This window comes from Bos grunniens, chromosome 5 (assembly GCF_055505025.1).
Source record: "Bos grunniens cultivar Pamir isolate PY7600 chromosome 5, Bosgru_T2T1.0, whole genome shotgun sequence".
NCBI lineage: Eukaryota > Metazoa > Chordata > Mammalia > Artiodactyla > Bovidae > Bos > Bos grunniens.
The window spans coordinates 78,964,778-78,992,457 of record NC_141169.1 but is presented as its reverse complement, the minus strand read 5'-3'; the positions used below and the strand labels follow the sequence as shown (position 1 = coordinate 78,992,457).

Genomic DNA, 27,680 nt, shown 5'->3' with positions numbered 1-27,680 from the left:
CTCCCCCTCGACCCGCCCCTGGAGGCGGACCCGAGTTGACTTAAACTCCGGGGCCGAGAGGAGCTGCGTTTTCCCGGCTCGCCCCGGTTGGGTTCAGCTCCGGTAGGTAAGTAGGGACCTGGTTCCCGCCGGCACTCGCACGTTTCCTCGAGTTCTCGGCGGGGCGGGGGGGCACCGGCAGCCCAGGTGCCCGCAGGCGGGGACTGGGTGTGCGCGGCGAGTGCTTTTGTTCTGTGGTGGGGACTGAGCGGCGGCTACGGGCTCTCCGGGGGCTCGAGTCTCTGGCCAGCGGTGAAGGCTGGCCCGCCGGGCTCGGCTCGGTGCCCGCCCACCGCGCGGGGTGGGCCGGGAACCGGGGCGGACGTCGACCCCGAATCAGAGGGCGGCGCCTCGCCGGGTGTTTCTGTAGAACGCCTTTCCTCACCACAGAGGTCGCGGGTGGCGACTGCGAGGACGCATTTTGTTAAACTGCAAGGCGATTGGTTAGACTGATGGATGTGAGAGTGGCTTATGTTTTTAATGATTTCCTGTCGCTGGCTTGAAAAAAAAAAATCTTTGTTTTGAATTTATTTTTCCAGTGTTCCCTTCTTCCCCACCCCCATTAGGCCGAACCTCCCAAAACAAAATTGCTCAGCTTGGGTCTCCAAGTGGCCCGCAAACACGTTGGTGCCGGAGTCGCTTTCCGTTCCTCAGCAGTAGTTAGTCCCTCGAGGCATTTTTAAATGCACAAATGCGTACCGATTTTAGATGTTCTCGAGGGATACGAATTTCCTAAGCAGATGTCCTTTGGGAACAGCAAGTTTTCAGAGAATGGTTTCAGTGAAAACAATTTATTTGTAATATTTTAGTGTCTGCCTTCAAAATAAAAAGAAGAGTAGGTGAAGGGGATGAGCTGGGGTGTATTTAAATAAACGCGTCGCAGAGCTTGTTTGGGGATTTTTCTGATTAATGTGTTAACTCTAAATCAAACGAGTTCTATTAGGTGTTAACATGAAAGAGTTATGGTTTTATTTTTTTCTGTGCAGTTGGATTCTCATTTTCTAATTCGATAAAGAATTGTTAAGTTGAAAGTGTTTAGAGTGATAGAAGGAGTGGGTCAGGAGGCGTGCACTTGAATTATCACTTAAAAAGTAAATGGTAATTTACGGTAGACCCAGTTTCTATTTGTTACTTTGCCTTCTTAAGAATTCAGTAAGCTTAGTTTGCTTTTGATCCAGCCTTAACACGGTTTGAGCAGCAATGTCATAATCAAGTAAGCAAATGAGTATGTATCTTTATTATAAGTTTAATGTGAATTTTATATAAATAACATAAAATTACAAATTTTATATTGAATTTATTATCAATTATAAAATGTTTATTGCTGTCCCTAGGACCAAAGAAGTAAACACTGTGGAGTGGTACTGACAAGTTTGGAGGGAAATGGTAGCATATACAGTAATAAAGGAGTAATGATTTAAAGGTAAGTGTGTTAGCTTTAAGTAGTCTACTCTAATTTATCTGTTGTGGAACAGAATGATTAAGCTGAACTAGTATTGGTTCAGTATTAAACTACAATGGCTCAGTAAAGAATCCACTTGGAATGCAGGAGGCCTGGGTTTGATCCCTGGCTTGGAAAGATCCCCTGGAGAAGGGAATGGTTACCCACTCCAGTATTCTTGCCTGGAGAATTCTGTGGACAGAAGAGCCTGGTGGGCTACGGTACCTGAGGTCACAAATAGTTGGACAGCACTGAGTAGCTAACGCCACCACCAGCTTACAATGGATTTGATGACAAAGTTTGAGGAGAAGTAATAACAGTTGACACAACAAGGAATTTTAAATTACTAAGGAAGAGGTCTACTTAACATTATTCTCTACATGGTCTCTTTCTTGTTTTATTTTTCAAATTCATTACTTGTGGCACATGGGATAAGGCAGCACAGAGCAGAACTCTGAGAGAACTGATCCCTAAAATAGGGACCTGTACAGCCAAAGTGGTCATTTCTGGGGCGTCCATTCTGTAAACTCCAAGTAGTATTAGGAAACTTTCTGTACTGATTTGAGACCATGGTCCCTGCAGTCACACTGCTGAGCATCAGATCTTGGCTCTTCCACTTACCATCTATGCAGCCTTGGGAGAATTATTAAACTTCTCTATCAATTTCCTCATCTTTTGTAAAATAGGGATAACAATAGTATCGACCTCATGGGATCGTTACAATAAGTTAATGAGTTTTGTAGATATAACACACTTGGAAGAGCTCCTGGTAAATGTAAGTGCTTAATAAATTTTAGCTGTTGTCATGTTAGAGAAAATATATTTTATGGCCTGTCTTATAGGAGATGTTTCACTCATTTAAACTCTAAGTCAAGTTATCAGCTTTGTGTTGATTAAACCCTTCCCTGTAGATCCTGTAAGTTCTGTTTTTGTAAGGAAGTACCAGATGCAACTCTAGTTTTTACCTGCAGGAATGTTTGAAGTCAGCAATGCTTCTACAAAATTTTCCAGCCAGGGCAGATTTGTCCAAAAGCCTTATATTCCCTGTTCTGGATATACAGGACTCTTCTTCCCCGATAGCTCAGTTGGTAAAGAATCCATTTGCAATGCAGGAGATCCTGGTTCAATTCCTGGGTTGGGAAGATCTGCTGGAGAAGGGATAGGCCACCTACTCCAGTGTCCTTGGGCTTCCCATGTGGCTCAGCTGGTGAAGAATCCGCCTGCAGTGTTGGAGACCTGGGTTTGATCCCTGGGTTGGGAAGATCCTCTGGAGAAGGGAAAGGCTACCCACTCCAGTATTCTGGCCTGGAGAATTCCATGGATTGTATAATCCATGGGGTCGCAAAGAGTTGGACAGGACTGAACGACTTTCGCTTTCATTTTTGGAGAAGGAAATGGCAACCCACTCGAGTATTCTTGCCTGGAGAATTCCATGGTCAGAGGAGCCCAGCAGGCTACAGTCCATGGACTTGCAAGAGTTGGACACGACTTAGCGACCAAACCACCACCACTTCCCATTTAGATTAACAATGTTTTAGATGTGATAAAGTGCAAATGTTCAGTGCAAGTGATCCTACCTAATGTTTAAAAAGGATTTAGAAAGGTGAATTTCAGGAATTGCTTTTCATTTTAAATCAGTCATCTCTGCACTGCCACCCCTAGCCCCACAAAGGCATATTCTGTGTGAAACAGGCTCAGAAAACATTCAATTTGAGACTTTATGACTCTGTGACCCATGCTCTGCAGCATGCTAGACTTCCTTTTCATTCACTATCTCCTGGAGTTTGCCCCAATTCATGTCCACTGATTCCAGTGATGTCATCCCAACCATTTCATCCTTTCTCGCCCCCTTAACCAGACAGTTTACCAACCCAATCTATTGAAATGTGAATTAAAATGTACTTTGTAATAAACCTTGTAAAGAAGTATCTTACGGACCTTTGAAGAATTCTGACAGCTCTGTGGTATATCCATCCTTGATATCATAAGAGTGCTTATAAACTGAAGGGCAATGTTAGAGGCTAGCCTATTGTAAAAGTCTCAAGTGAAGCATATAGTTCCATGTAATGGTTGCAGAGAATGTCTCAAGTGAAACATATAGTTATATGTAATGGTTGCAGAGATTTTGTGACAATCACCAAGATTCTCTTGATATGTATTAAATTGCAAGGCTTCACTTGTAAATGAAAACTGTGTCCAGTACTTTGTCCACCTGATGTGAAGAACTGACTCATTGGAAAAGACGCTGATGCTGGGAAAGATTGAAGGCAGGAGATGGTTGGATGGCCTCACCAACTTGATGGACATGAGTTTGAGCAAGCTCTGGGAGTTGGTGATGGACAGGGAAGCCTGGTGTGCTGCATTCCATGGGGTCTCAAAGAGTCAGACACAACTGAGCAACTGAACTGAAATCACTTGTAAATAAAATCTTGTGGTTAAAATTGCAGAGTGTTACAAGAAATTATGTTGTCCAGTTAGGTTTTAAGAAACAAAAAGTCATAAGCAAGTTTTTAGTTTTTAAGCTCCCAAAGAGAATTTATTGGATCATATAAATTAAAGGGTTCCATGTGGCTTGACTTTCAGGTTTGACTGGATCCAACATTTGAATCTGAAAGTTGTAAAGACTTGAAACACTGTCTTTGAGCTCTGCTGTCTGCTTTGGCATTGACTTCATTCTCAGGCACACATGCCTTCATTGGATAGCCCTAATATCTCCAGGTATATGATCAGTCAGCTTCAACTTGCACAGAACATGCCTTTTGTCTGTGCTCTGCCAAAAGCCTGTAGTTCATTGTGTCACGTGCCCATGTCTGTGCTAATAACTGGGGAAAAAAAATTTAAGCTACAGTTTAGAGATATAATTCATATGTTATATTCATACAATTATTTATCTATTTACCATGTACAGTGGTTTTGCATATACTCAGTACTATGTAACCAATACCATCGTCACTTTTGGAACATTTTCTTGACCCCGGAAAGAATCTCTGTACTCATTAACGGACACTCTCCATTCTACCCATCTGCAGGCAACCATTTAATCTAGTTTGTCTCTATAGATTTGTGTATTCTGAACATGTGGTCTCTTACGACCCTGAACACCTTGCATGATGTTTTCAAGATGCATTCATATTAAAGCATATAAAAGCATATTAAAGCATGTCTTTCATTCATTTCTATTGCAAAGTAGTAATTCCATTGTATAAATATACCACATTTTGTTTTCCTTTCATCAGTTCACACACATTTGGATCATTTATGCTTTTTGGATTCTCTGAATGATGTTGCTGTGAGCATTCATGTACAAGTGTTTGTATGGACATATATTTTCAGTTCTCTTAGGTATATACCTGGGAGTGGAACTGATCTGTTTTATCATTTGGTAACTATATTTGGCCTTTTGAGAAATTGCCAGATTTTTTTGGCCACACCTTGTGGCATGCAGGATCGGGGATCAAACCTGTGCCCCCCGCAGTAGAAACACAAAATCTTAATCACTGGACTGCCAGGGAAGTCCCTGTCAGACTATTTTTGATGAACCCTGTACATTCTCAATAGCAACATATAGGAATTTTAGTTTGTCCACATCCTTACCACACTTGTCTTTTTGGTTACAACTACTGTAGTGAGTATTAAGTGGTATCCTGTGATTTTATTGCTTTCCCATGGTAGTTGGCAACCCACGCCAGTATTCTTGCCTGGAGAATCCTGTGGATGGAGGAGCTTGATAGGTTGCTATCCATTGGGTCACACAGAGTCGGACACGGCTAAAGCAACTTAGCATGCATTGGAGAAGGAAATGGCAACCCACTCCAGTATTCTTGCTTGGGAGTTCCATGGACAGAGGAGCTACAGTCCATAGACTGCAGTCCATGAGGGTTGCAAAGAGTTGGACACAACTGAGTAACTAACACTTTCCCTAGTTCTTTGTATATTCTGGATTCTAGTTTCTTGCTAGTGATCATGTATGTGAGGACTTGTTTTTGGTTTCTGTTCCATTGATTAGTGTCTATCCTAATTTAGTCCCACGTGGCTTTGTTTACTGTAGTTTTGTAGTTTAAGTTTTAAAATTGGGAGGTGTGAGTCCTTCAACATTATACTCTTTCAAAATGAATTTTAGGATCGGGTTCTCAATTTCTGCAAAGAAGACATCTGGAACTTCGGTAAGGGTTGTCCTGAATCAGATCAATTTGAGAAGTATTGCCTGCCACCTTGAGAGTGTCTGAATGTGGCATACTTTTCCACTTGTTCATTTAGGTCTTTAGTTTCTTTTGAAATTATATAATTTCTGTATAATAATTTCTGTAAATTTTCCACATTTGTTAAATTTATTCCAAAGTGTTTCATTCTTTTGCTGTTAACTGTAAATACATTTGATTTTTGTATATTGAGCTTGTACTAGGCAACCTAGTCAAAGTAGTTCTATTAGTTTTTTTAGTGGATTCCTTATAATTTTCAATATATGAGATGCCATATGCAAGTAAAGGTAGTTTACTAGGTAGAGGGAAAACATTCAGGCTTTAAAGCTGTGGCTTTTTTTTAGATGTCTTACTAAATTGAGGAAGTTCCCTTCTGTTCTAGTTGTAGTGTTTTTATCTGAAAGGACATTAGATTTTAGGATGAATTTAATTTCAGTCATGTTAGATGCTTTTTATACCTCCATTTCAGATGGTCATGTGGTTTGTGTCCTTTATTGTATTGGTGTGTTACAGGATATTGGTTCTACATTAAAAAAAAGAAAAGTCAATCTTGTATTTCTGGGATAAGTCCCACTTCATTATAGCATATAATTATTTTTATATGCTGTTATCTTTGTTTTGCTAGCATTTTGTTGGTTTTTCCATCTATATTCATAATAAATTGGTCTGTAGTTTTACTGTTTGTTTTTTCCCCTTTTTCTGCTTTTGGTATCCTTAGTTTTCTTAGACATTAAGTCGCCATCCCTTGACCTTTTCTCATGACCCCCCACCATTTTACAGTGGACCAGATGAAGGGGCTAAAGATTAATGATCACCAGTTGTTTATCCCTCAGGCATATGGAACAGAAGTTAATTACTACCCTTTCCTGGATCCGAGAGCTGATAATTTATCAGACCAAGGACACATTCCTCTGAGAGCCAGGAATTCGAGACAAAGGATATAGTTTTAGGTTAATGGAGTGGGATGTTTGTTGCAACAGGCTGAGGTCTCAGAGTTCCTATACTAACTCCCTAATGATTTCTACCTCAGTATTTTATAGGATGATGGAAATTGATCTCCAGTGGGTCACTGCTTCATTAGGTCCCTAAAGAGTCACTGCCACAAACTCTATGAGATTTTACTTTTTCCTTCTATACAGTCGTGTTATTTGAAAAAGTGTTGTGGCTCAGGTGCATGGGATTGCTCACTTTATACTTTCACATTATTTCTCATCCAGCAGAATTTGAGTGGCTCCCTTGTGCTTGCTGGGGAAGGAAGACAGTACTGATCAGGGGGTTGAGGGTACATAGAAGTCATTAATTTACCCTAGATTGTCACCACTATCTTCAACATAGTTGCAGGCCAAATGAAAATCTTAATTATAAGGACACTTGGAAACTCAGCAGCTGCTGATTTGGGGAGTGGACGTCCTTGGAGCTGTGTCCTTGGGCAAAGGCCTGAAAACCTCATCCTATTAGTCATGATTTCTCACGGTTTTCTGATTAAGGGGAAGCAGAACTCTCTTGTATACATTTTCTAGAATGTAGTTATGGCTCTGAATTTAACTGTTTGCTGGATCTGTCATCCTTTACTTGACCCTGCTGAAGATAAGGTAGATTATGTCCTATATGTCTCTTCTGGTACTTGGGGGTCTCTTTGCGTCATTAACGTCAGCCTCTGGTTTTATAAAATCTGGATCTTAACCCCATGACAACAAAATGTCTCCATTGCAGTTCTTAGAATCCTGTCAACAACCTGGGACTACCAAAGCAATCACTATAATGTGCCTGTAATGACAGGAATAACTAACAGAGTAAAAGATTATATCAGTTGTCCCTTTAGAGGCATTTCATCCTAACTTTATGGGAGCTGAATGGTGAACCTTAGTGGCCTCTGGAACATATTGGGAGCCTGGTTATAGCGTGATCATCATCTTGCTGGGACTTCCTGTCTAGTCACCCTTACCCAGTGTTAACTAAGTAGAAATATACTTAAATAGGAGGTTGAGTGCCAAAGAATTGATGCTTTTGAACTGTGGTGTTGGAGAATATTCTTGAGAGTCCTTTGGACTGTAAGGAGATCAAACCTAAAGGAAATCCTAAAGGAAATAATCCTGAATATTCATTGGAAGGACTGATGCCAAAGCTGAAGTTCCAATACTTTGGCCAACTGATATGAAGAGCCGACTCATTAGGAGAGACCCTGATGCTGGGAAAGATTGAAAGCAAGAGGACAAGGGGACTACAGAGGATGAGATGGTTGGAGGGTGTCACCGACTCAGTGGACATGAGTTTGAACAAACTCTAGGAGATGGTGAAGGACAGTGAAGCCTGGCGTGCTGCAGTCCATGGGGTCGCAAAGAGTCAGACACCACTGAGTGACTGAAGAGGGTATCTGATTGAGTTGACCTGTGCTTCTGAATCATGTTTGGAGCTGGATACCTGAAAGACTGGAGAGCAGAGATGGAGGTGAACAGCTTCACCACGGTGCTCTGGTGACCTTTTGTAGGGCCTCACAGGAAAGCTTTGATTGATCTCAGGTGACTGATACTTTGACAGGACACCCCACAGGTCTTTCTGGTACAAACGTTGATAAGCAGCTTCCTGAAAAATGGTACAAGGTGATTCTCTCTGCCTCCCTTGTTTCAGTTGCACCAAAGACTTGACTGTCTCCTTCCTTTGGGGGTGTAGTGGTAGGCTATGAAATGACTGCAGTTTAGAATTCTCAGTAGTCTGTTTTCTCATCCACCTCTGTATTGCCTTATGGGACTAAGGACACTGATGTTGGTTTTGCTATTTGTGTTAGAAAAAAAACTTCATGAGAACCCATTCAGTCTTAATCTGCTTTTTTTCTGCAGCAGTGTAGAAAGCCAGCCTAAAAGCCGGGACAGTGGGACTTCAGCCCTGCCAGCCCTGGTCCTTCTGCTTAGGACTGCTTGGCTTCATGCATTTGTTGTAACCATTAAATGTGACAGTGCACTCAAAGCATTCAGTACAGTTCTTGACATAAGTTTTCAAAGGTTAGCTCTTACTACTTATGGAGTTGTATTATAAATGTAAAATTTAGGATAGTCTATTCTTGAAAGCCTAATTCAAGGGAAGGGACACAAAAGCCAGACCTGAAATAGCTTGAGTAAATCTTGATGCTTTGGAATTCTTCAGAAGTGGGTTTTATATTTGCTGGTATTTGTGGTTTAATTGAGTTTTTTAAAAGTATCTGTACCTTTTTCCATTGCAGATCAGTTTTTAAATGAAAAACTCTAGTTTTCCTCAATTTAACCACATCAGGGGACTCTGCAAAGAAACAGAAGCAGAATGAAAGCCATAAGGAAAAGGTCCAATTTAAAATACCAGAACAGATACAAGTGTTTTTGAGGTATGAGAAGAGTATCATATTTTTTTAAGAAATCCTATATTTTTGAGGTACTGGAATGCTGACAGATGAAATCATGCGATGTTTATGGTTGACACAGATGTGAAGGGAGGGGTGGAGACTTTCCCATCTACAACTTTAAATAGGGACTTCTCTAACTTGGTCTTCAGCAATTATAGGTAATGTTTATTCATTTGACAAACATTTATCAAAGCTTTCTAGACAACTACTATAGATATACATCCTTTTAAAAAAATTTCTTGGCCACAGAGCACTGCATGTGGGATCCTAGTTCCCTGACCAAAGATCCAACCTGTGACCTCTGCCATGGAAGCATGGAGTCTTAACAAGTGAACACCTGGGAAGTCCTTATATATGCATCTTTTAGGTTACCCTGAAACAGCCTTTATTTTAAAAACCCGTCTCTCTTGATTTTAATAGCTTTATCTTTCACTATGATAATGTTCCAGTTTCTTTGATAAATTAATGGTTACCCTTGCATATAAGATAATCATGTGGCCTAATTTGTCCTCTCATGTTGTTTCTTACTATTTTGTCTAACCTAAAGTAGGCCTAGCCATGGGAAACCATGAGAGGTCCATTTCAGTAGAGTTCTTTCTGTTGGCGGTTGTATGTGCTTGTGCACATGTGCTTAAGATAGGTATTAATATGATTATTCTTTAAAGGTATGATTTTTAGGTTATTTTTTGGTTTGTAATTTTCTGTGATAAGGCTGATTTTAAAATAAAGGAGGCTTTCCAGTTAAACCATATGTGCATTGTATGGATATAGAATATTTTTTAAAAACTCACAAGTCTTAATGTTAGTGAGGTCTTCATGAAAATTTTATGTGAAAATCCACAGGCATTGTTACATTTAGTCTACTGTAGCCGTTGACTTCCCTTTTTTTTCCTGCTTCACAAATTGGTCTTAATTTTGCAGTTTACAGCTTGCTGTTCACTGCTTACTCAGCCATGGATTTTAGTGACTTGCTTTGTTAATTTTTCTCACCAAGTAATATTAATAATATGTAAGATTTAAATGTAGGGATCGTCAAAGCTAAATTTTTGTCTATTTTCAGGATTTAAGTTTTTTTTTAATTAGGAAATTTGAAAGATTGTTTTTGTGATGACACAGAACGTTTCCATGGATTCTCTTTGAAATAGGAGTATATGAATTATGACTGTGAACCACCCCCGCCCAGTGTAGACACTAGCACTTTATCAATATCAACACACCCGGACTGCTTGCCTCCCCTCCTGGTGAGGGCCACCTCACCTTATCAGCATCAGCAGATTAATATTGCTTGTTCTCCAAACTGTAAAACCGACATTCAGATGGATGGGTTAGTAGAGCCAAACTTTGTGCCAGCTATATCAAGGATCATTATTTAGGGCTTGCTAATTTACCTGTAGCTGTTCATAGCTAGGAGCATTCCCTGCAGCAGAATATAAAAATCTAGAGCTAGGTGGCTTGCTGGCATGTGCACCCGTCACTAGACTGCTTGCTGACCCTTTTACCACTTGACAAAAGTACATGAACTGTTGGATCCAACCTGTAGTAACTGCCAGAGAGCAGACAACCTTAAAACTACAAGCATCCAATGGACAGCTGTGTACTAACCTACAACCTAAAGGTACTGTAGTTTTTTAATTTTTTTAAAATCTCCAGTATAGAAAGGTGGGTGTGTATAGTATGTTCAAAACTCCTATTTCCTTGTGTGATTTTTTCCCCCTGCCAATTCTGTTCATTACCAAAAGTGGGGAATTGAAGTCTTTGACTTTTGGTGAATTGCCTGTTTTTGACTTGTCTATGTTTTACTTATGTTTTAATGCTCTCTAAAGTGCACATATATAGTTGTTATGTATTGGTGGATTGACCCTTTTATGGTTATAAAATGTCTCTCTTTATGTAGAGAAAAATTTTTTGTTTTAGTCTTACTTTTTTCTGATAATGTATATAGTTATTCTGCCTTTCTTGTGGCTGTTGGCATATCTTTTTTTATCCTTTTGTTTTCAGTCATTTTTATCTTTGAATCGAAGGTATACCTATTCAAATATATAGTTGGCTAGCCCTTTTAAAAAAGTAATCTGACATTCTGTCATTTGAATTGTTTAATCTACTCACTTTTAGTGCAAATTGTTAATGTGGTTGGATTTATATCTGCTGTTTATACTTTTTATTTTCTGTCTCATGTGTTTTTGTTTCTCACTATTTTCTTTTCCATTAAGTGAATATTTTCTAATGTATCATTTTAGCTGCTTTAATAATTTTTTCAATGTATATTTTAAAAGTTATTTTATAAAAGCACAAATTACTTTTGAAAGTCATTTTGGGGGCTTCCCTGGTGACTCAGTGATAAAGAATCCACCTGCCAGTGCAGGAGATGTGGATTCAGTCCCTGGTCTGGGAAGAACCCACATGCTGCAGAGCAACACTTGAAGAAGTTTCCATACAGGCCATGGAAAACATTTTTCACAAATTCTAGAAGTCCTGTGACTAGCCTATGTGCATCACAGCTTTTGAGCCTGTGTTTTGAAGCCCAGGAGCAGCAACTGCTTAGCCCATGTGCTGCAGCTACTGAAGCTTGCATGTCCTGGAGCCCATGCTGCACAAGAGAAGCCACCACAATGAGAAACCCAAGCACTACAACTAGAGAGCAGCCCCCTCTCACCACAAATAGAGAAAAGCCCTTGCAGCAACAAAGACGTAGCATAGCCAAAAACAATCAATAAAATCATCTTTAAAAATCATTTTTGTTTCTGTCTTTAAGGGTGTTAAGTAAGCATCCTAAAATCTGATTTGTTGTATTTGTGATTTTATATTATTTTAATGCCATAGCTCAAGGTAGGCATGTGGAATCTTAGTTCCCTGACCAGGTATCAAACTCAGGCCCAAAACAGTGAAAGTGCTGTCCTAACATCTGGACCACAGGGAATTCCCAGAGGTAGGATTTTAAATACAGAGATTTGATACTGTAAATACAGATTACATTTACGAGGCTGTGATTTATAGATTTGGTGATAGTAGGGTGGCAGATAGTGCTATTTTTTTTCCCTCTGAAATATAAGCCCCTGAGTAGGGGGAGCATGTTTATGGGTTGGTGTCTCTGGGGACCAGGGAGGAGAGAAGAGTGGGAAAAATAAAACTACTTTAAAGTTACAGCAGAATAAAGTAGAATTGTTGTACACCTATTGATGTTTATATAAACTCAGTCCATTGGCTTGTGTGATTTTTTTTTTTTTCCCCCCCAGATAACTTTGGCTACTCCTGTGCAGAGAGGTTCTTAAAGTTCAGCCTTCGTTGGAATTTGTTAGGTAAGTGCCATGGCTGTCAGAAGTTGGGAGTGATCAGAGGGTATGGAGATTTGGGGGCAAAAGTTTTTTTCCAAGAAAAAGTTAAATGATACACCATTGAAATCCTGACTCTGGTAATCTCCATTAAAATATATTTTTGAAATATCTAAGAATATATTGTATCCAGAAGTAGAAACTGTAGTCAGGAAAAAGATCAGAAAACTTTTAACTCCCCCTTTTTGTGGGGGGTGGGTGGCACACTAAGCAGCATGTGGGATCTTGGTTCCCAGATGAGGGATGGAGCTTGCACCCCTGCAGTGGAAGTGCAGAGTCTTAACCTTTGGACCCCCAGGAAATTCCCTTAACTCCTTCTAATTTAGTTAGTTCAATGTTGAGTTTTTCTGTGCCAGCGTGAGAGGTCGGGGGGGGGCGGAATCCGACACCCCCAAATTGCTCCTAAAGAGCATCCAAATTACTCCTAAAGAGCATTTTTCTTCCTACCCGTAGGCTCTTTTGGAGAAGGGAATGGCAATGCACTCCAGTATTCTTGCTTGGAGAATCCCATTGACAGAGGAGCCTAGTGAGCCACAGTCCATGGGGTTGCAAAGAGTCAGACACAACTGAGTGACAAACGGTACACTACTATAGGCTCTTTTATTAGTCTGCCGGGACTGCTCTGACAAAATGACCAAAGTTTGGTCTTTTTTTTTTTAACCAGCTGAGCTTAAACAATAAATTTCTTACAGTTCTAGAGTCTGGAAGTCTAAGATAAAAGTTTCTGGTTTCTTCTGAGGTCTCTCTTCTTGGCTTGCAGACAGCTATCTGTTTATGTCTCCTTACATGGTCTGTGTGTGCATGTACCTGGTGTCTTTCTTGTAAGGTCACTAATCCTGTTGGATTAAGGTCCTAACCCTTTTGACCTCATTTAACCGTAATTGCCTTCCTGAAAGCTGTATCTCCAAATTCAATCACACTGGAGGATAAGACTTCAATATATGAATTTAGGGGGGACAGAATTCAGTCTGTAACAGTGTCCCACCCCCCCAAGCTCACATAAGAAATAGGGAATTATTGGGAATTCACCATCAATATTTTCAGTACTACTGTTTATGGCTGCACTGGGTCTTCTAGCTGTGAATGGGATTTCTCTAGTTATAGTGTGCGGCCTTCTCATCACCGTGGACTCTGGGTATGCACGGGCTCAGAAGTTGCAGTGCAGGGGCTTCGTTCCCCTGCAGCATGTGGAATTTTCCTACACCAGGGATCAAACTCCTTTCCCTGCATTGGCAAGTGGATTTTTAACCACTGGACCACCAGGGAAGTCTTATAGTTAAAGCTTTTTACTTTGTATTATACTTCTCCCTGGTCACTTGTCTTATTCAAGGAGCTTTGCTGGGAGAAGGCCTGTGAGGAAAATATAGCTCTTTCTTCTTAGCACCTGTTTTTAAACCAAAATATATGCTGTCATGATGGATACGGATGATCTGGTTCCCTGACAAAGTAAAATCTCAAAGAGAGGAGGTTTCTTTAGTACCTTGATCAAATGACAGGTCAGGACAAACAGATTTCACAAGGCCTTGAAAGGCTCCCTCCTATTACATTGTGTGTGTGAGTGAGTCAGTCATGTCTGACTCTTGATGATCCCATGAACTGTAGCCCACCAGTCTCCTCTGTCCATGGAGTTCTCCAGGCAAGAATACTGAAATGGGTTGCCATTCCCTTCTCCAGGGGATCTTCCCAACCCAGGGATTGAACCTGGGTCTCCTGCATTTCATGCAGATTCTTTACCCTCTGAACCATCAGGAAAGACTATTAAGTTAGTTATGAGCAAATACAAAAGTAAACATAAATATTCCCAAGAATAATACACATAAAACCAAAACTTGTGCCTTCTTCAATCTAGTGTGAGTGCACTATGATCCATAATGTAATAGATCTAAAAGATCTACAGATTATTTTGGATATTCTACACAACTGATACAAATAGTTTGTTGTATATTTTCCTTCTCAATTCTTAACACTTTTTACCATCTTCAGTGCAACAATGAACAGAAGTGGGTGATAGTGGTGCCTTTATTTAAATTGTTTTATTACTAATAATTTTACTGTTTGCTAAATTTTTTTAAAGTTACCATTTATCAAAATTAAGGAAACTTCTGTTCTTTGTTTCATACAATTGTCCTTTTAATGAATTTTATCACCTGTTCTTAGTCAGTTCAGTTGCCTGGTTGTTTCCGACTGTTTGAGACCCAATGGACCATTGCACGCTAGGCTTCCCTGTCCATCACCAACTTCCAAAGGTTGCTCAAACTCATGTCCGTCAAGTTGGTGATGCCATCCAACCATCTTATCCTCTGTCACCCCCTACTCCTTCTGCCTTTGATCTTTCCCAGCATGAGGGTCTCTTTCAGTGAATCAGTTCTTCGTATCAGGTGTCTAGGTTGGTCATAGCTTTTTTTCCAAGGAGCATGTGTCTTTTTGTTTTGTGGCCACAGTCACTGTCTGCTGTGATTTCGGAGCCCAAGAAAATACAGTCTGTCACTGTGTGATATTTTGCTCACATTTTGCTTAGGACTGTTGTGTTTGTTTCTGAGAGATTGACATCTTAATTGTCTTTCTTTTCAGCCTTGGTATCAGAGGCTCAGTAAATAAGTTATGAAGTGTCCCCTCTTTTAAAGAGAGAGTATTTTTATTATGTCAACTCTGGGTAGGGTATGTTTTTTTCAAGGAATTTCTCTATTCCACGTAAATTTTAAATGTTTTGAAAATATTTAATAAATACACTATCATTTTAATGTCTATAGGGTCTAGTGATACTCTCATTTCCCAATATAGGGTTTTTTTTTAAATGACCAGTGTTGACAGAGGCTTATTAGTTTTTATTCTTAACCAACTTGTGACTTGTTTAATCTCTGTTTTCATTATTTATTTCACTCTGTCTTTTCCTTGGATTAATTTGTCATTCTTAAATTTATATGATAAATACAGAGATTATCTCCCAGTCTTTTTTTTTTAAACATACATCAACCCATTTTATTTCTCCTTTATTGACTTCTCTGTTTCACATGTCCTAGTGGATCTGTCAGCAAATTTTGTGGTTTCCTCCTTCACAACATACACAGATTCTAATCATTCCTCACCACCTCCTCCAGTCTCCCAGTCTTCTATTAAATAAGTCAAGTCTTATGTTAATATGAGGATGGGACCTGTTATGAACTGAACTGTCTTGTCCAGTCTTATGTCTTGTCCTCTATTCTACCCTCCCACCAAATGTATATATTGAAGCTCTAACCTCAGTGAGACTATTTAGAGATGGGGCCTTTAAGGGAGATAATTAAGGTTAATGAGGTCATAAAGTGTTGTGGTCTTTTACAGACTGGGACCTGGGGACTGGAGTAAACGAAAAGAGAGAAAGAGCAATATCCCTTGGGTTACGGGGAAAACCAGTAAAGCCCATACATAGGACTTGAACTGCTCACGAAGGCCGACTGCATCCTCTCAAGGAGGTCTTGAAAGCCTGGGTGAGAAAGTGAGCTTGGTAGGCTTCCACGCTCCGAAGAACTATCCAGAGACAGAAAGAAGGACGTGGGGGACCCAAGTCTCTAGTGGAACAAGGGTATTTTATTAGCAGAAATGCATGCTTATATATCTTCAGTAAAATGATTACTCAGCCGTTAAAAAGAATGAAATTCCACCAGTTGCAACAAAATGGATAGTCTGTTAAGTACAAGGTTACTGAAGGGAGTCACTGAAGGGAATCCAAGCAGGTGCTCTTTCCTGTGATCTCAGTCATGAGAACTGTGTGCAGCTCTACTTGTTCCTGTATTCCAGGAACTGATAAGGAACAGAGAATCCTTGAGAAATGACACACAAAGAAAGAAAATGCAACATATTGGATCCGTTAAAGTTAAACGTCCCTGACAATAAGGGTGGAATCTTATTCAGTAGGACTGATATCCTATTGGATATTTAGAGGAAGAGACACCAGAGCCCACTGCATTCTTTGTTTCTGAATTATTGGCAATTTCCTAGTTCCTTCTATAATTTCTAGATTAATTCCACTGTGAATTAATCTGAAATATTTATCCTTCAAAAATGAGATCTGTTTATGGCCTAGCAATATGGTCAATACTGGTAAAAATTCCCTGTGCTCTTAGAAAGAATGTGTATTCTGTAGTTGTTTGGCATATTATTAATATGTTTGAGTCAAATTTGTTTACCCTGTCATTTAATATGGTTGTGTGTGTGTGTGTGCACACATGCACACACATGCACTCATTCACGTCTGACTTTGTGACCTCATGGACTGCAGCTCACCAGGCTCCTCTATTGATGGAATTTTCCAAGCAAGAACACTGGAGCAGGTTGCCATTTCCTTCTCCATGGGATCTTCCCGACCTAAGAATTGAATTCATGTTGCTCGCGTCTCCTATATTGGCAGGCGGGTGTGTTTTTTACCAGCTGAGCCATCAGGGAAGCCCATTATGGTTACACATTTGTCCATTTTTTAGATATGTCCATGTAAGTGTTCTGGAGAAGGAAATGGCAACCCCACTCCAGTATTCTTGCCTGGAAAATCCCATGGATCCTGGTGGGCTACAGTCCCATGGGGTCGCAGAGTCAGACACGACTGAGTGATTTCACTTTATGTAAGTGTTGGTGAGAGTATAATTTATTTCAATCTGTTTGAAAGGCAATTTGTCACTGACTATGAAAACAATTTTAATGTCTTTTGAATTTCACTTGTAGAAATTTCCAGGAACATATAGCACAAATATAAAAGCATAAATACATGCTTTAGTGTAGGATAGTTTACAAGTGCAAAAACCTAAGAAAACCAAGTATTCATCAATAGAGAAATGGTTAAATATTGATATACTCATAAAGTGGAATGTTTATGCAGACAGTGAGATAGGTATATGTGTAATGGAATGATAAGATGTCCTAGTTATAGGGATGAAAATCAGGCAAACTGCAGGCAGCATGTTTGGTAGGATTCTGATTTAAAAGAATGAGATTTTATGTGTTGGTGATTTTTATGTATAGAAATTGTCTGAAAGAAAAGTTCACAGTAGTAGATAGCCCTCGGGAGTTAGACACTGGAGATGAACAGTAGTAGTAAAGACTTCATAGTATATGCTTGATTATTTTTTAAGTTTTTTTACAGTGAGTATCGGTATCTTAGAATAAAGAGCTGGTTAAAATAAATAAATACAGAAAGTACTTGTCTCTTAAGTGTAGCAAAAAAAATTGCTAATTATATTGAGTAGAATGAGTTTCTGTTAAACACCACTGAAAATTTTATTGAGATTTTCCATATTTATTGTTGCATCTTCCTTTGCTGTTTCTCTTACCTGAATTGAAGATGAGGCTTTGTCTAGTGTGAGGTTTCAGGAATTTTGATTGACATGGTCAGCATTAGTAATAAAGGTAAGCTGAGAAAATTATCTTAAAAATTCTGACCAGGCCAAACAGCTTTTTAATAAAAGATGTTTATTTCCTACAGATTCCTGGCATTCAAAACAGTTGGCTTTCAACACACTGATACTGCATCAACTTGACAATGAATTGGAATGCAAAACCAGAGAGTGTCACCTTACCACCACAGTATCCTAAAAAACAAGCATCTTTTTTGGAGCAAGGTTTAGTAAATACACTTAGCACAACATCTCAAAGTTCTTTCCATACTGGAAGTAACCAAGAACCATGCCTGTTTCTCAGTAATTCACATCCAGTTTCACAGCCGCTACTCAACATCAGGAATCATAAGACTCCTCCACAAATCCCTATTTCTGATTTGCATAGTGGGACCATTGTGACCTCACAAACTTCAGTAGAAAGAATAACATATGCAAATGTTAAAGGACCCAAACAACTAAGTCATGATTTGCAGATTTCTTCAGGAGTTACACCAGATGTATGGTTGAACTCACCAATGGGGAGTTCTACGCTTTCTCATACAGGGGCAACTGTATCTCATCAAACTGGTTTTGGAACGAATGTACCCAATGTGCATGCACTACAGAATCAGTTTCTAACATCAGATACCTATTCTATGCAACTGCATATGATCCCTTCTAATTCTGGAAGAGTTCCTATAACTTACCAAGGAAACACAAGACTAAACCTACCTTTGTCGGAGCAACAGGTTGATTGGGCACCTCAGCGAGCATCCAGTGGACTGACTTATCAAGATTACAGACCACTTCCAAAGCAATACAATTATTCACCACGAAGCTTTTTGCAGGAGCCTGCTCTTCAGAAACAAAACCCTATGTCATCTGTATCATTCCAAGTTAAAAATAATCAATCTCCAAATCCTGCACTGACATTTAAGTCAAAGCAGATTGCAGCTGTACCATCATATCAATATGCAGTTACTCAAACTGACAAAAGACCTCCTCCTCCTTATGACTGTAGATATGCAAGCCAGTCTTTGCAAAGTACTCCACGTGTTGTTAAACAATCCTCTATGGAAGTTCCTCAGAGTCAAGAAATGCACTTACCTGAAATGAGGAAAGACTTTTGTAGAGACTTTCAACAGCAGTGGCAAAACCTGAATGAAAATTTCAGTATGATGGGAGGTTCCTGTAACTTGAAAGTAAATACCAGTGTCAATCATCCTTTTAATGAACCTGTTAGATCATCTGTGACTGGTGCTCAGGCTCTTGCTCAAAATAATCAGGAGAGAACAGTGGATTCTCAAAATCTAACTTCAAATCAAGCACTAGACACAAGTGCCACAAAAGAAAAGTTAGTGAGGGATATTAAAACATTAGTAGAGATAAAAAAGAAGTTTTCAGACCTTGCAAGGAAAATTAAAATTAATAAAAGTCTCTTGATGGCAGCAGGTTGTATTAAAACACCTAATACCTCTTACAGTGAATCAGCTCAAAATTCTGGATTGTCTCTGAAACAAACTGCCAAAATCCAGTCTGAACCACAGCTAACTCTAGTCACTCCAGAGATTGTGGAGGATAAACCACCAACAGTAATGGAATCTGCAGAAGAAACTAATAGACCACAGAGGGTGTTGAGTTCCAACCTTCAGGACAGAAATTTTAACCAAGTCAGTTCTGTTTCACTAAATTCTGCCTGTTCAGAAAAGTTGCCAATACCAGAACAAGTCCATGATTTGGAAGTTGTAAATTCTTTAAAGACATCAACTGTTGAGGTAACTCAGGCACCATTAAATAACACCCAGCTTTCATCAGGAAATTGTGTCAGCATTGCACAAAATGTGCCAACAAATTCTGAAATAACTTTTCTTCCTCATTCTACATCATCTGAGGAATATATTTCAAAATATCCAAATAAAAATAGGCTAATTCTCAGTTTACTTACTTCTGGAAGTAAAACTCAGAAGAAATTATTAAAAGACACTGGTGAATGTATTCATGATTCTAAACTGCATAATTTTGAAATGAATGCAAATACCGAAAACACTGGTAACCAACTGAAAACCACGGAAACTGTAAATCTTCCAAGGACTTGTAATAGAAATGCCAAAATTGCAGACACTTCTTGCTCGGAGTGTAAATCATTTAATGGGGTGTCTTCTAACAGTGGCTCTCGCTTTTCCATGGAATTGCTAGCAACATGTCTGTCTTTGTGGAAAAAGCAACCTTCAGAACCTACCAAAGAAAAACAGGATAATGAGTCAAAAACAAACATAACAGCCATTGCAGTTTCAAAGCCTGCGCCCATCTGTGAGAGTAGTCCATTTTCACCTGTGGCAAATTCTCAGAATAAGATAGTAAACAGCTCACTAGAAACTATTTCATCAGTGGTAGCACAAAATTATGAGTCTTCAGGAACAACTACTACAAAAGGAATTGCTGTAGTATCACCCTTAATTCTTTCAGATGTCAATACATTGTCTGTCAAAGATACAACATCTGAAGCTTTACCTGAAATGGTGTATCCAGTTATTAAAGAAGGCAGTGTTTGTAGCTTACAAAATAAATTGACGGAAAATACTGCTGCTTTGAAGATTAATGTTAATGAACCAGTAACAAGTACTACAGGCATTATGATTTTCCCACTAATTGAGGACAAGCAAAGTGAGTCAACTAATACTAATTCAGAAGGCATACCTAATACCAATCAAGGAAAGCACAATGAATCAGAACCAGATATCCAGTGTCCTGTGAGTGATCAGCAAACGTCGTATATATCAAAGGACAGTAGTAGTGTGGGCAGTGATGTATTACAGATTGGCAGTATTTGTTCTCTTGTGGAAGGTGATACCTCTTATGATTCCCAAATAGCAGAGATATTCAACTTGCTCCCTTTGCAAAAAGTTGAGCCACAGAAACCTCTACCCAATCACCAAATGATGAGTAGTAGACAACAAAATGAACGTTTAGAAAACATCACTGAAAGTAAAGACTTTGACTTTAAAAAAGATGAATTTGTGCAGTGCACAGATGTTTCAAATAAAATAACAGATCAGTCAGAATCACTGCAACTTCCAGCACTGTCACCTTTGAAATGTGTTGAAGCAAAGAGTGGAATTCTAGAGGATGGCAGTTTGGAGCATATCACTGAAAATGAAAGCATGGCAAATGATACATGTTCATCAGCTGCTACTCAGCAGGACAGTTACCCTCAGGAAGCTGATATGTCCTGCAGTTATACTGAACAGGATCCTACTACAGATGAAAGTCTCCATGATAAGACATCTATCTTATACCTACATGATCAGCTGTCAGAACTTTTAAAAGAGTTTCCCTATGGTATCGAACCTGTGAACATGCATGAAAGTTCTGTGGTACAGCAGATGGCAAACCAAATTTCAGAAGCTCAAACTTGTGGTAAAACTGACTGTGACTCCAAAGGTTCAACAGACCAGATACAAATTACAATATTAAACACAGATCAGATGAAAGAATTGTTTCCTGAACAGGACGATCAACCCAGCGAGGTGGACAAATTGACAGAACCTCAGAAAGAAAAGCCTGTAACAAAGGAAGAGAAGCAGTGTGACCCACAGGCATGCAGAGTTGAAGAACGCTGTGCTTCTGTACCATTGGATTCGGAAAAAGATGATATCCGCTGCTGTGCTTTGGGGTGGCTCTCTATGGTTTATGAAGGAGTACCTCAATGCCAGTGTAATTCCATCAAGAAGTCAGATTCAAAAGAAAAAAAACAGATAAATCCTTGTTCTCCTTCAGAGGCCAAGAGTTATAAACAAGGAGAGAGAACCTCTGACAGAGATGTTCTTGTTGCATTAAACAGTCCTCCAAATAATCCTCCAAAGAGTCCTCTGACTTCTTCAGTTGAGAAAAAACATTTTCCTGAAACAAAGCAAAGCAGCAATATAAAAGACAAATCCAAAACAGAACGTAACAGTTCACTAAGGACAGAGCAAGAATTATCTGGTCAACTTTTATCTAAAGGTGATAAAAAACTGGATTCTTTGCAGAGTCACAAAAGAAAGAGAAATCTGCAATTTCATGAGGTAAATTTTAATTCTGCTAATAAAATTACAAAATTTTCTCAGGAGAGCCTGCAGAGGAAGTTCATGGCACAAAACTTAGGGCCACTAAAACCAAAGATGAGTTTTTTGACAAGCAAAACTAAAGATTTGAATATGAAGAATGGTTCTTTGGTACAGTCAGTATCACCAGAAAAGAGAAAATTGAAATCAGATGGCTCTAAACAAAAATCTTTGGAAGAAAGGAAATTAGATGAAGGGATCACACTTGATTCAGATATAAAGAGGAAGAAACATGATAAACAAGAGCAGAATAAAAATGTGGGAGGTGGTGCATTTAAATTCTGTAATTTTTCAACGCCAAATGAAAGAGCTTGGATTAAAGAAAAGACAGTATCAAATGTTAAATCCTCGGGCTCTAAGGATAGCTCATCTAAAATGAATAGAGTTCTATCACCAAAGGAGTATTTATCAAGGCAGAAGCATAAGGAAGCATTAAAGAAAAACTATCTGAAAAATAGTGATTCTCAGTATATGAGGCCCAGTAAACTTTCTGTGCAAGTGGAAAGTTCTGGGAAATCAAATGAGAGACCCAATGGCAGTGTACAGACCTGTAAGGAATCATTAAATATTGGTACAGGCCATGGTAAAAGCATCAAAACCCATCATTCCAAAGAGTCTAAAACATATATTTCAAGGAATATTAAAGGAACAGTTGGTGGAAAGCAGTCTGATAAAATGTGGATTGATAGAACCAAGCTAGACAAAAATTTAAATAATATAAATAATGAAGGTGAATTAAGCCAAATGTCTTCCCAAACAAAGGATCAAAGGAAGCTGTATCTGAACAGAGTTGCATTTAAATGCACTGAACGTGAGCGCATTTGTCTCACAAAATTAGACAATTCACCCAGGAAGCTTAAAGAAAAGAGACCGGAAAGTAAATCTAAGAACCCATTACCTGTGAAAGATACCACGGAAAAACTAAGCATGCTGGAGTTTAAATTATGTCCAGATGGAGTGTTTAAAAATACAAACACTGTTGAAGACCAGAAGGATCTGCAGCACACACCTAGGAAGGAGCAAGCCCCTGTGCAAGGTCCAGTATGATTTTTTTTTGCTGGTGTCTGCAAAAGTGTAATGCATTGTAGGTCAGCAAGTGGCAGAGCACCTCTCTCAATGTCTGGGTAGCTCGGGAACACTTAAAACTTATTTTGCGTTTACTGAGGTTTTATCAGTATGTTGATAGTTCATTGGTCAATATTTGTTTTAAAAGTTTTTGCCCCACTTGTTGTAAATTATATTACATGCACATTAATGACAAGGTTTATAAAATTTGCAAGGTTTTCCAAATACAAAAGATCTCCCTTTTCACTAAGTAGTGAAGAACATTCTTTGAGCAGTTATAAAAGTATCAGGTAAACATTATTTTAAGTCTTGCTTTTTGTTCAGTTCTTTGGGCTTACAATTTCAGACCCCCAGTGATTTTGAAGTTTTGGTCTAAATACTAATAGCTGTAATTGTTAATGAAATCTTTTTGTTTGTACAGAAGTAGTTCAACTTCTTGCCATCTTTAAGTCAGTTGGTGACTATTTTATCACTAAGGTTAAAGTGGTACCTTCTCATATACCCCATAATGGCAATCATGACTTTTCACTAGCTGAAGGATAGAATTCTCAACACAGTGCAAGATGGAATGAGAAAATAGGGGACTCAGTATTTGTGGTAGTAAGGAAATATTTAAAGGTGGTGGTTAGTAAATGTAAAACATTGTGTTGCAGAAACCCAGATTGGAAAACTAAAGGACTTGAATGGAAATCTTAGTTTCTCTTGCACTGTTCAGACAGTGTCTGTTGGGGTGTATAAAATTACAATGAATAAGTTACTTTTTCTTGGAAGGTGTATGGATATGTGAGTATATAGAGTATAAATTTGTATTGATTACACTTCGTTCTTAAAACTAGATTATTAGAATCTGAGGACCTGATAGTAACAGAAATGTTGGGTGTAGATGCAGCAGTGTGAGGTATGTTCTGTGTCATGCCTTTAAGTCATTGACATGTGTTGGTGTTCAGTCCAGGTGAGAGAAGCATAGTTACATTATGAAGATAAACTTTTTAATTGTGAGATTCAGTCACCTCATATGGAGAAAGCATTTTTCCAGGCCCTTTTTAGAGTTAATGTGTGAGTATACCTAATGCCTTCTAAAATCTGTTTTAGGCTTACGTGGTTTTCCTTCATTATAGTACTAGAAGAGATGAGTAGCAAAGTCTAGAGATCTGAAAATGAATATTTAAATAGTTTCAGGAATAAAAAGTACAAAAGAAGACTGGTTAAAATGTGTGACTGAGGAGAAAAGGATGCCGGAAGCCAACCAAGAAATAGGTAAAACTTATCTATTTGAAGTTTTTATTTTACTTACCTGACACTCATATCTAAGCTGGATTAGTTCTGAAACTATTGTGAAGCTTGGTTTTTATCCATATTTCTTTTAAAAAATGATTCAATGTTTGAGTAGTGGGAAGACATTCTCCTATGTTTTCTGTCATGCTTTGGACAGAAAAGTAGTGATCTGTTTCCTTTTAAGAAGAAAATTCTCCCCTTGACTTAGGCAAGGGGTTGGCATACTTTTCCTGTGTAGACCATGTCCAATAAATATTAGGTTTTGCAAATCATGTTCCCTAAATACTAGACTCTAATGTTACGATAACATGAAAAAATGGCTGTAAAATAACAAATGAATATGGGCTATGTTCCAATTAAAGTTTACTAAAACTTGTAGAGGCTGGGCTTGGCCCACAGGCCTGTTAGCTTACCCTCAGGCTAGATTATTTGCAAGTTAATTTAATTTTCCAAACCAAGTAGACAAAGATATTCACATTTATCAGTGAAAGGTTAGATCATTTGATTAAAGTTACATAGCAGCAATAAAGAGAAGCAAAAGAGGAAGTGTGACAAAGGTTTATTATTGTTGTTTAGTTGCTAAGGTGTGTCTAACTCTTCTGCAACCTCATGGATGATAGCCTACGAGGCTCCTCTGTCCATGGGGTTTCCCAGGCAAGGATACTCGAGTGGGTTGCCATTTCCTTCTCCAGGGGATCTTCCAGACCCAGGGATCGACCTCATGTCTCCTGCATTGGCGGGTGGATTCTTTACTGTCGACCCATCAGGGAAGCCCACAGAAGAGTTAAAAAACAAATATATATAAACAGGCATGTATAATTTGAGTCTTCTACATTGAAGATGTATATGGGAAAAAAATTCAGCTGAATCAAATCGAAAGAAAAAGGAATGAAATCTTAATTAGAATAGGAAGACAATGGAAAGTGCAAAAAATGAATTAGTGAGAAAGTAGAAAACACACTCCTAAAGTTGAGAAAGATGTAAATGGGTGTGGTGATTGGGGCAAAAAAGGTCTTTGGAAGTGGGAGGGGACATAACTTGCCTCATTGCCTCAGAGATGGCATGACCTGAGTCCGAAAATACTCAGAAGACAGACACATTCGCAGTGACCAGAGAGGCTCAGGAAACGTCATGAGCTAAACAACAGACAAGAAGATAACTGCAGACAGGGTGAGCAATAAACAGTGAAGGTGGGACATAGTACTCAGGTTCATGATGAAAAAAACACAAACCGGGGCCCAGAGCAGAGCTGCACGCAACGGGGTGAGGGGAAAGCTAAGAAACAAGTTTGGAGCTCTGTCAAAAGTCTAATGAGACGCAAGGAAATCATGAAAAAGCATACCAAGATGAAGAGGCTAAAGAATTAGAACAAGCTTAAAGCAAAGGTCATCAATTCTTAGATGGCTATAAAAAATACATTTTAGATAAGTGACAGTAAATTTGGTGGCAAAAGTTGGAATGTAAATGGAGTAAGTGGTGAAACTGTCAGGCTGAGGTAGAAGAGGAGGTGACAGAATCCAGTGGAAAACCACTTAGAGCCCACCTCAGTGATCAGCATTGAGGACAGAACACTAATGTGGTCAGAGAAGAACTTGAAACATTAAGAATTTAACAGTAACCATACTCTGTTACCAAAAAATGAAGAATAATAATTAAGAGGACAGAGTACTTGACCCATCTGGCTGGAAGAAGTAAAATAAGACTTTTAATCCAGAAAGGAATGGCTAGAGCAGGAAGGCAAAGTATAGGAACTCAGAATTGGAATAGCTTCTCAGATAAAGAGGTACGTTTTAAAATGCACAGAAAGAGGAATAGCTGGCTGGGCCCATCAAAGGGTAGTGAGACTAATGATAGCACTATAGTTGAAAGAAACAGATACAGATATTTCTTAGAATACCTCATGCATAGTAAGGCCAGAATATGCAAACTGTACTTCCATGTGCTCTTTGGAACTGGCTTGCCCTGATGCATTTTATATTGCTAGTTTAAATGGCTCTTAGGAGAGTCACATTCTTAAAAGTATGCAAGTGATAAGACATTTTCCTTGGTAGGGGTATAGATAAAGGAGAATAGCCCTGGTCAGTGAAGATGGGAATGGGGTAGTAAAGGGGAGGCAAGATGTCCTGTTTATATACATTATAATTCTGTAGGTAAAGAGCCATTGTTTGTTATACTTTACTCTTTATTGCAGATAAGAATGCATGTTTTCCCTCTCAATTTACATTGATTGTACTGGTCACTAACATTAAGAGTAACAAAGTAAAATTTTTGTTTCCTTAGATGATAATGTTTTGGCTAATTCAAGGCTCTCCAAGAGAAACTGCAGTGCAGATGGATTTGAGATACTACAAAACCCAGTAAAAGATTCAAAAGCAATGTTTCAAACCTACAAAAAGCTGTACATGGAGAAGAGAAGCAGGAGTCTTGGTAGCAGTCCTTTAGAATAATTTTGAGACTTTAATTCTTCTTACCACCAGAAAATTTCTGTTAAATATTTTTCTGGAAATACTCAAGATTGCCATGATAAAATTTCTGAGTCTGGTTACCCCTTAGGTTATACATATCATTGAAATTAATTAAATTGGCTTGAGAACCTTATTTTGTGGGTAGCAGACATAAGAAATAGGTGGTATTTGTCAAGGAAACCATAAGCTATTGAATTCTGACATTACTGAACCAAATGTACCATTATCTTAAATTTTTATACAAATCTTGTTTTGAAATGCGAACTATCCATCCTAAGGGAGATTTGTTCCTTATTTAAGGACTAGTTTATTTCCTCTGGGACTGTATTTTTGTTTTGAAAACTTTTTAGCAAAACTTATTTTTTCAGAAATGCTCACTGTGAATGTCGAAGTATATTCTTTAGTATTTTATACTGAATTGTTAACTTTTTGTTGGAAGTCTCGTTTTATACTTATTAAACTGAATACAGTTTTTGGAATAATGTTTAAACATTACTTTTCATACTTGAAATAAACATTTATTTTTTAAAAACTAGGTTGGAAATGGTTTTAATTTTGTTGCCTATCCTCACAGCAGCACTTTTTAGAAAGGTGTTTTTAAAAGAAATGTTAAATATTTTCAGGTTTATTCAGAAGAGGAGCAAAAATTTTTCTAGGTTTAGGAAATTTCAAGGAATGCAAAATAAAATTGTTCATATGTTTCTGGGCTTTACTCTATATGACAACTAGAAGTACGGATTTGTTGTTTTCATAAAACCTTAATGTTACAAGGTTTTAAAAATACATTTTAAAATTTTTTCTGGGAGTAGGGAGAAATGGAATATTCATTGAAAGTACTGATGCTGAAGCTGAAGCTCTAATACTTTGGCCACCTGATGCCAAGACCTGACTCATTAGAAAAGACCCTGATGCTGGGAAGGAGTGAGGAGAGGAGGGAAAGGGGATGACAGAGGACCAGATGGTTTGATGGTATCACTGATTCAGTAGACATGAGTTTGAGCAAGCTCCAGGAGATGGTGAAGGACAGGGAAGCCTGGTGTGCTGCA

The 27,680-nt window shown here is 38.7% G+C and overlaps 1 protein-coding gene across 42 annotated transcripts; it reads left to right on the top strand.

The window, feature by feature from the left end:
- The first annotated feature begins 37 nt into the window (after positions 1–37).
- On the top strand, positions 38–27,169 carry RESF1 (retroelement silencing factor 1). Of its 42 annotated transcripts, none has more exons than XM_086401390.1 (10): positions 38–102; positions 1,374–1,462; positions 4,064–4,198; positions 8,897–9,034; positions 12,286–12,348; positions 12,835–12,961; positions 17,834–22,865; positions 24,068–24,151; positions 24,790–24,978; positions 26,450–27,169. In XM_086401390.1, the coding sequence occupies exons 7-9, from the start codon at positions 17,891–17,893 to the stop codon at positions 24,972–24,974; spliced, it is 5,244 nt and encodes a 1,747-aa protein (XP_086257516.1). In that variant the 5' UTR covers positions 38–102; positions 1,374–1,462; positions 4,064–4,198; positions 8,897–9,034; positions 12,286–12,348; positions 12,835–12,961; positions 17,834–17,890; the 3' UTR covers positions 24,975–24,978; positions 26,450–27,169. The 42 variants fall into 42 exon arrangements, 36 of the variants coding, with proteins under 36 accessions (XP_086257516.1, XP_086257515.1, XP_086257513.1 ...); XM_086401389.1 differs by having other exon boundaries at positions 38–106; XM_086401387.1 differs by lacking the exon at positions 4,064–4,198.
- Positions 27,170–27,680: the final 511 nt, after the last annotated feature.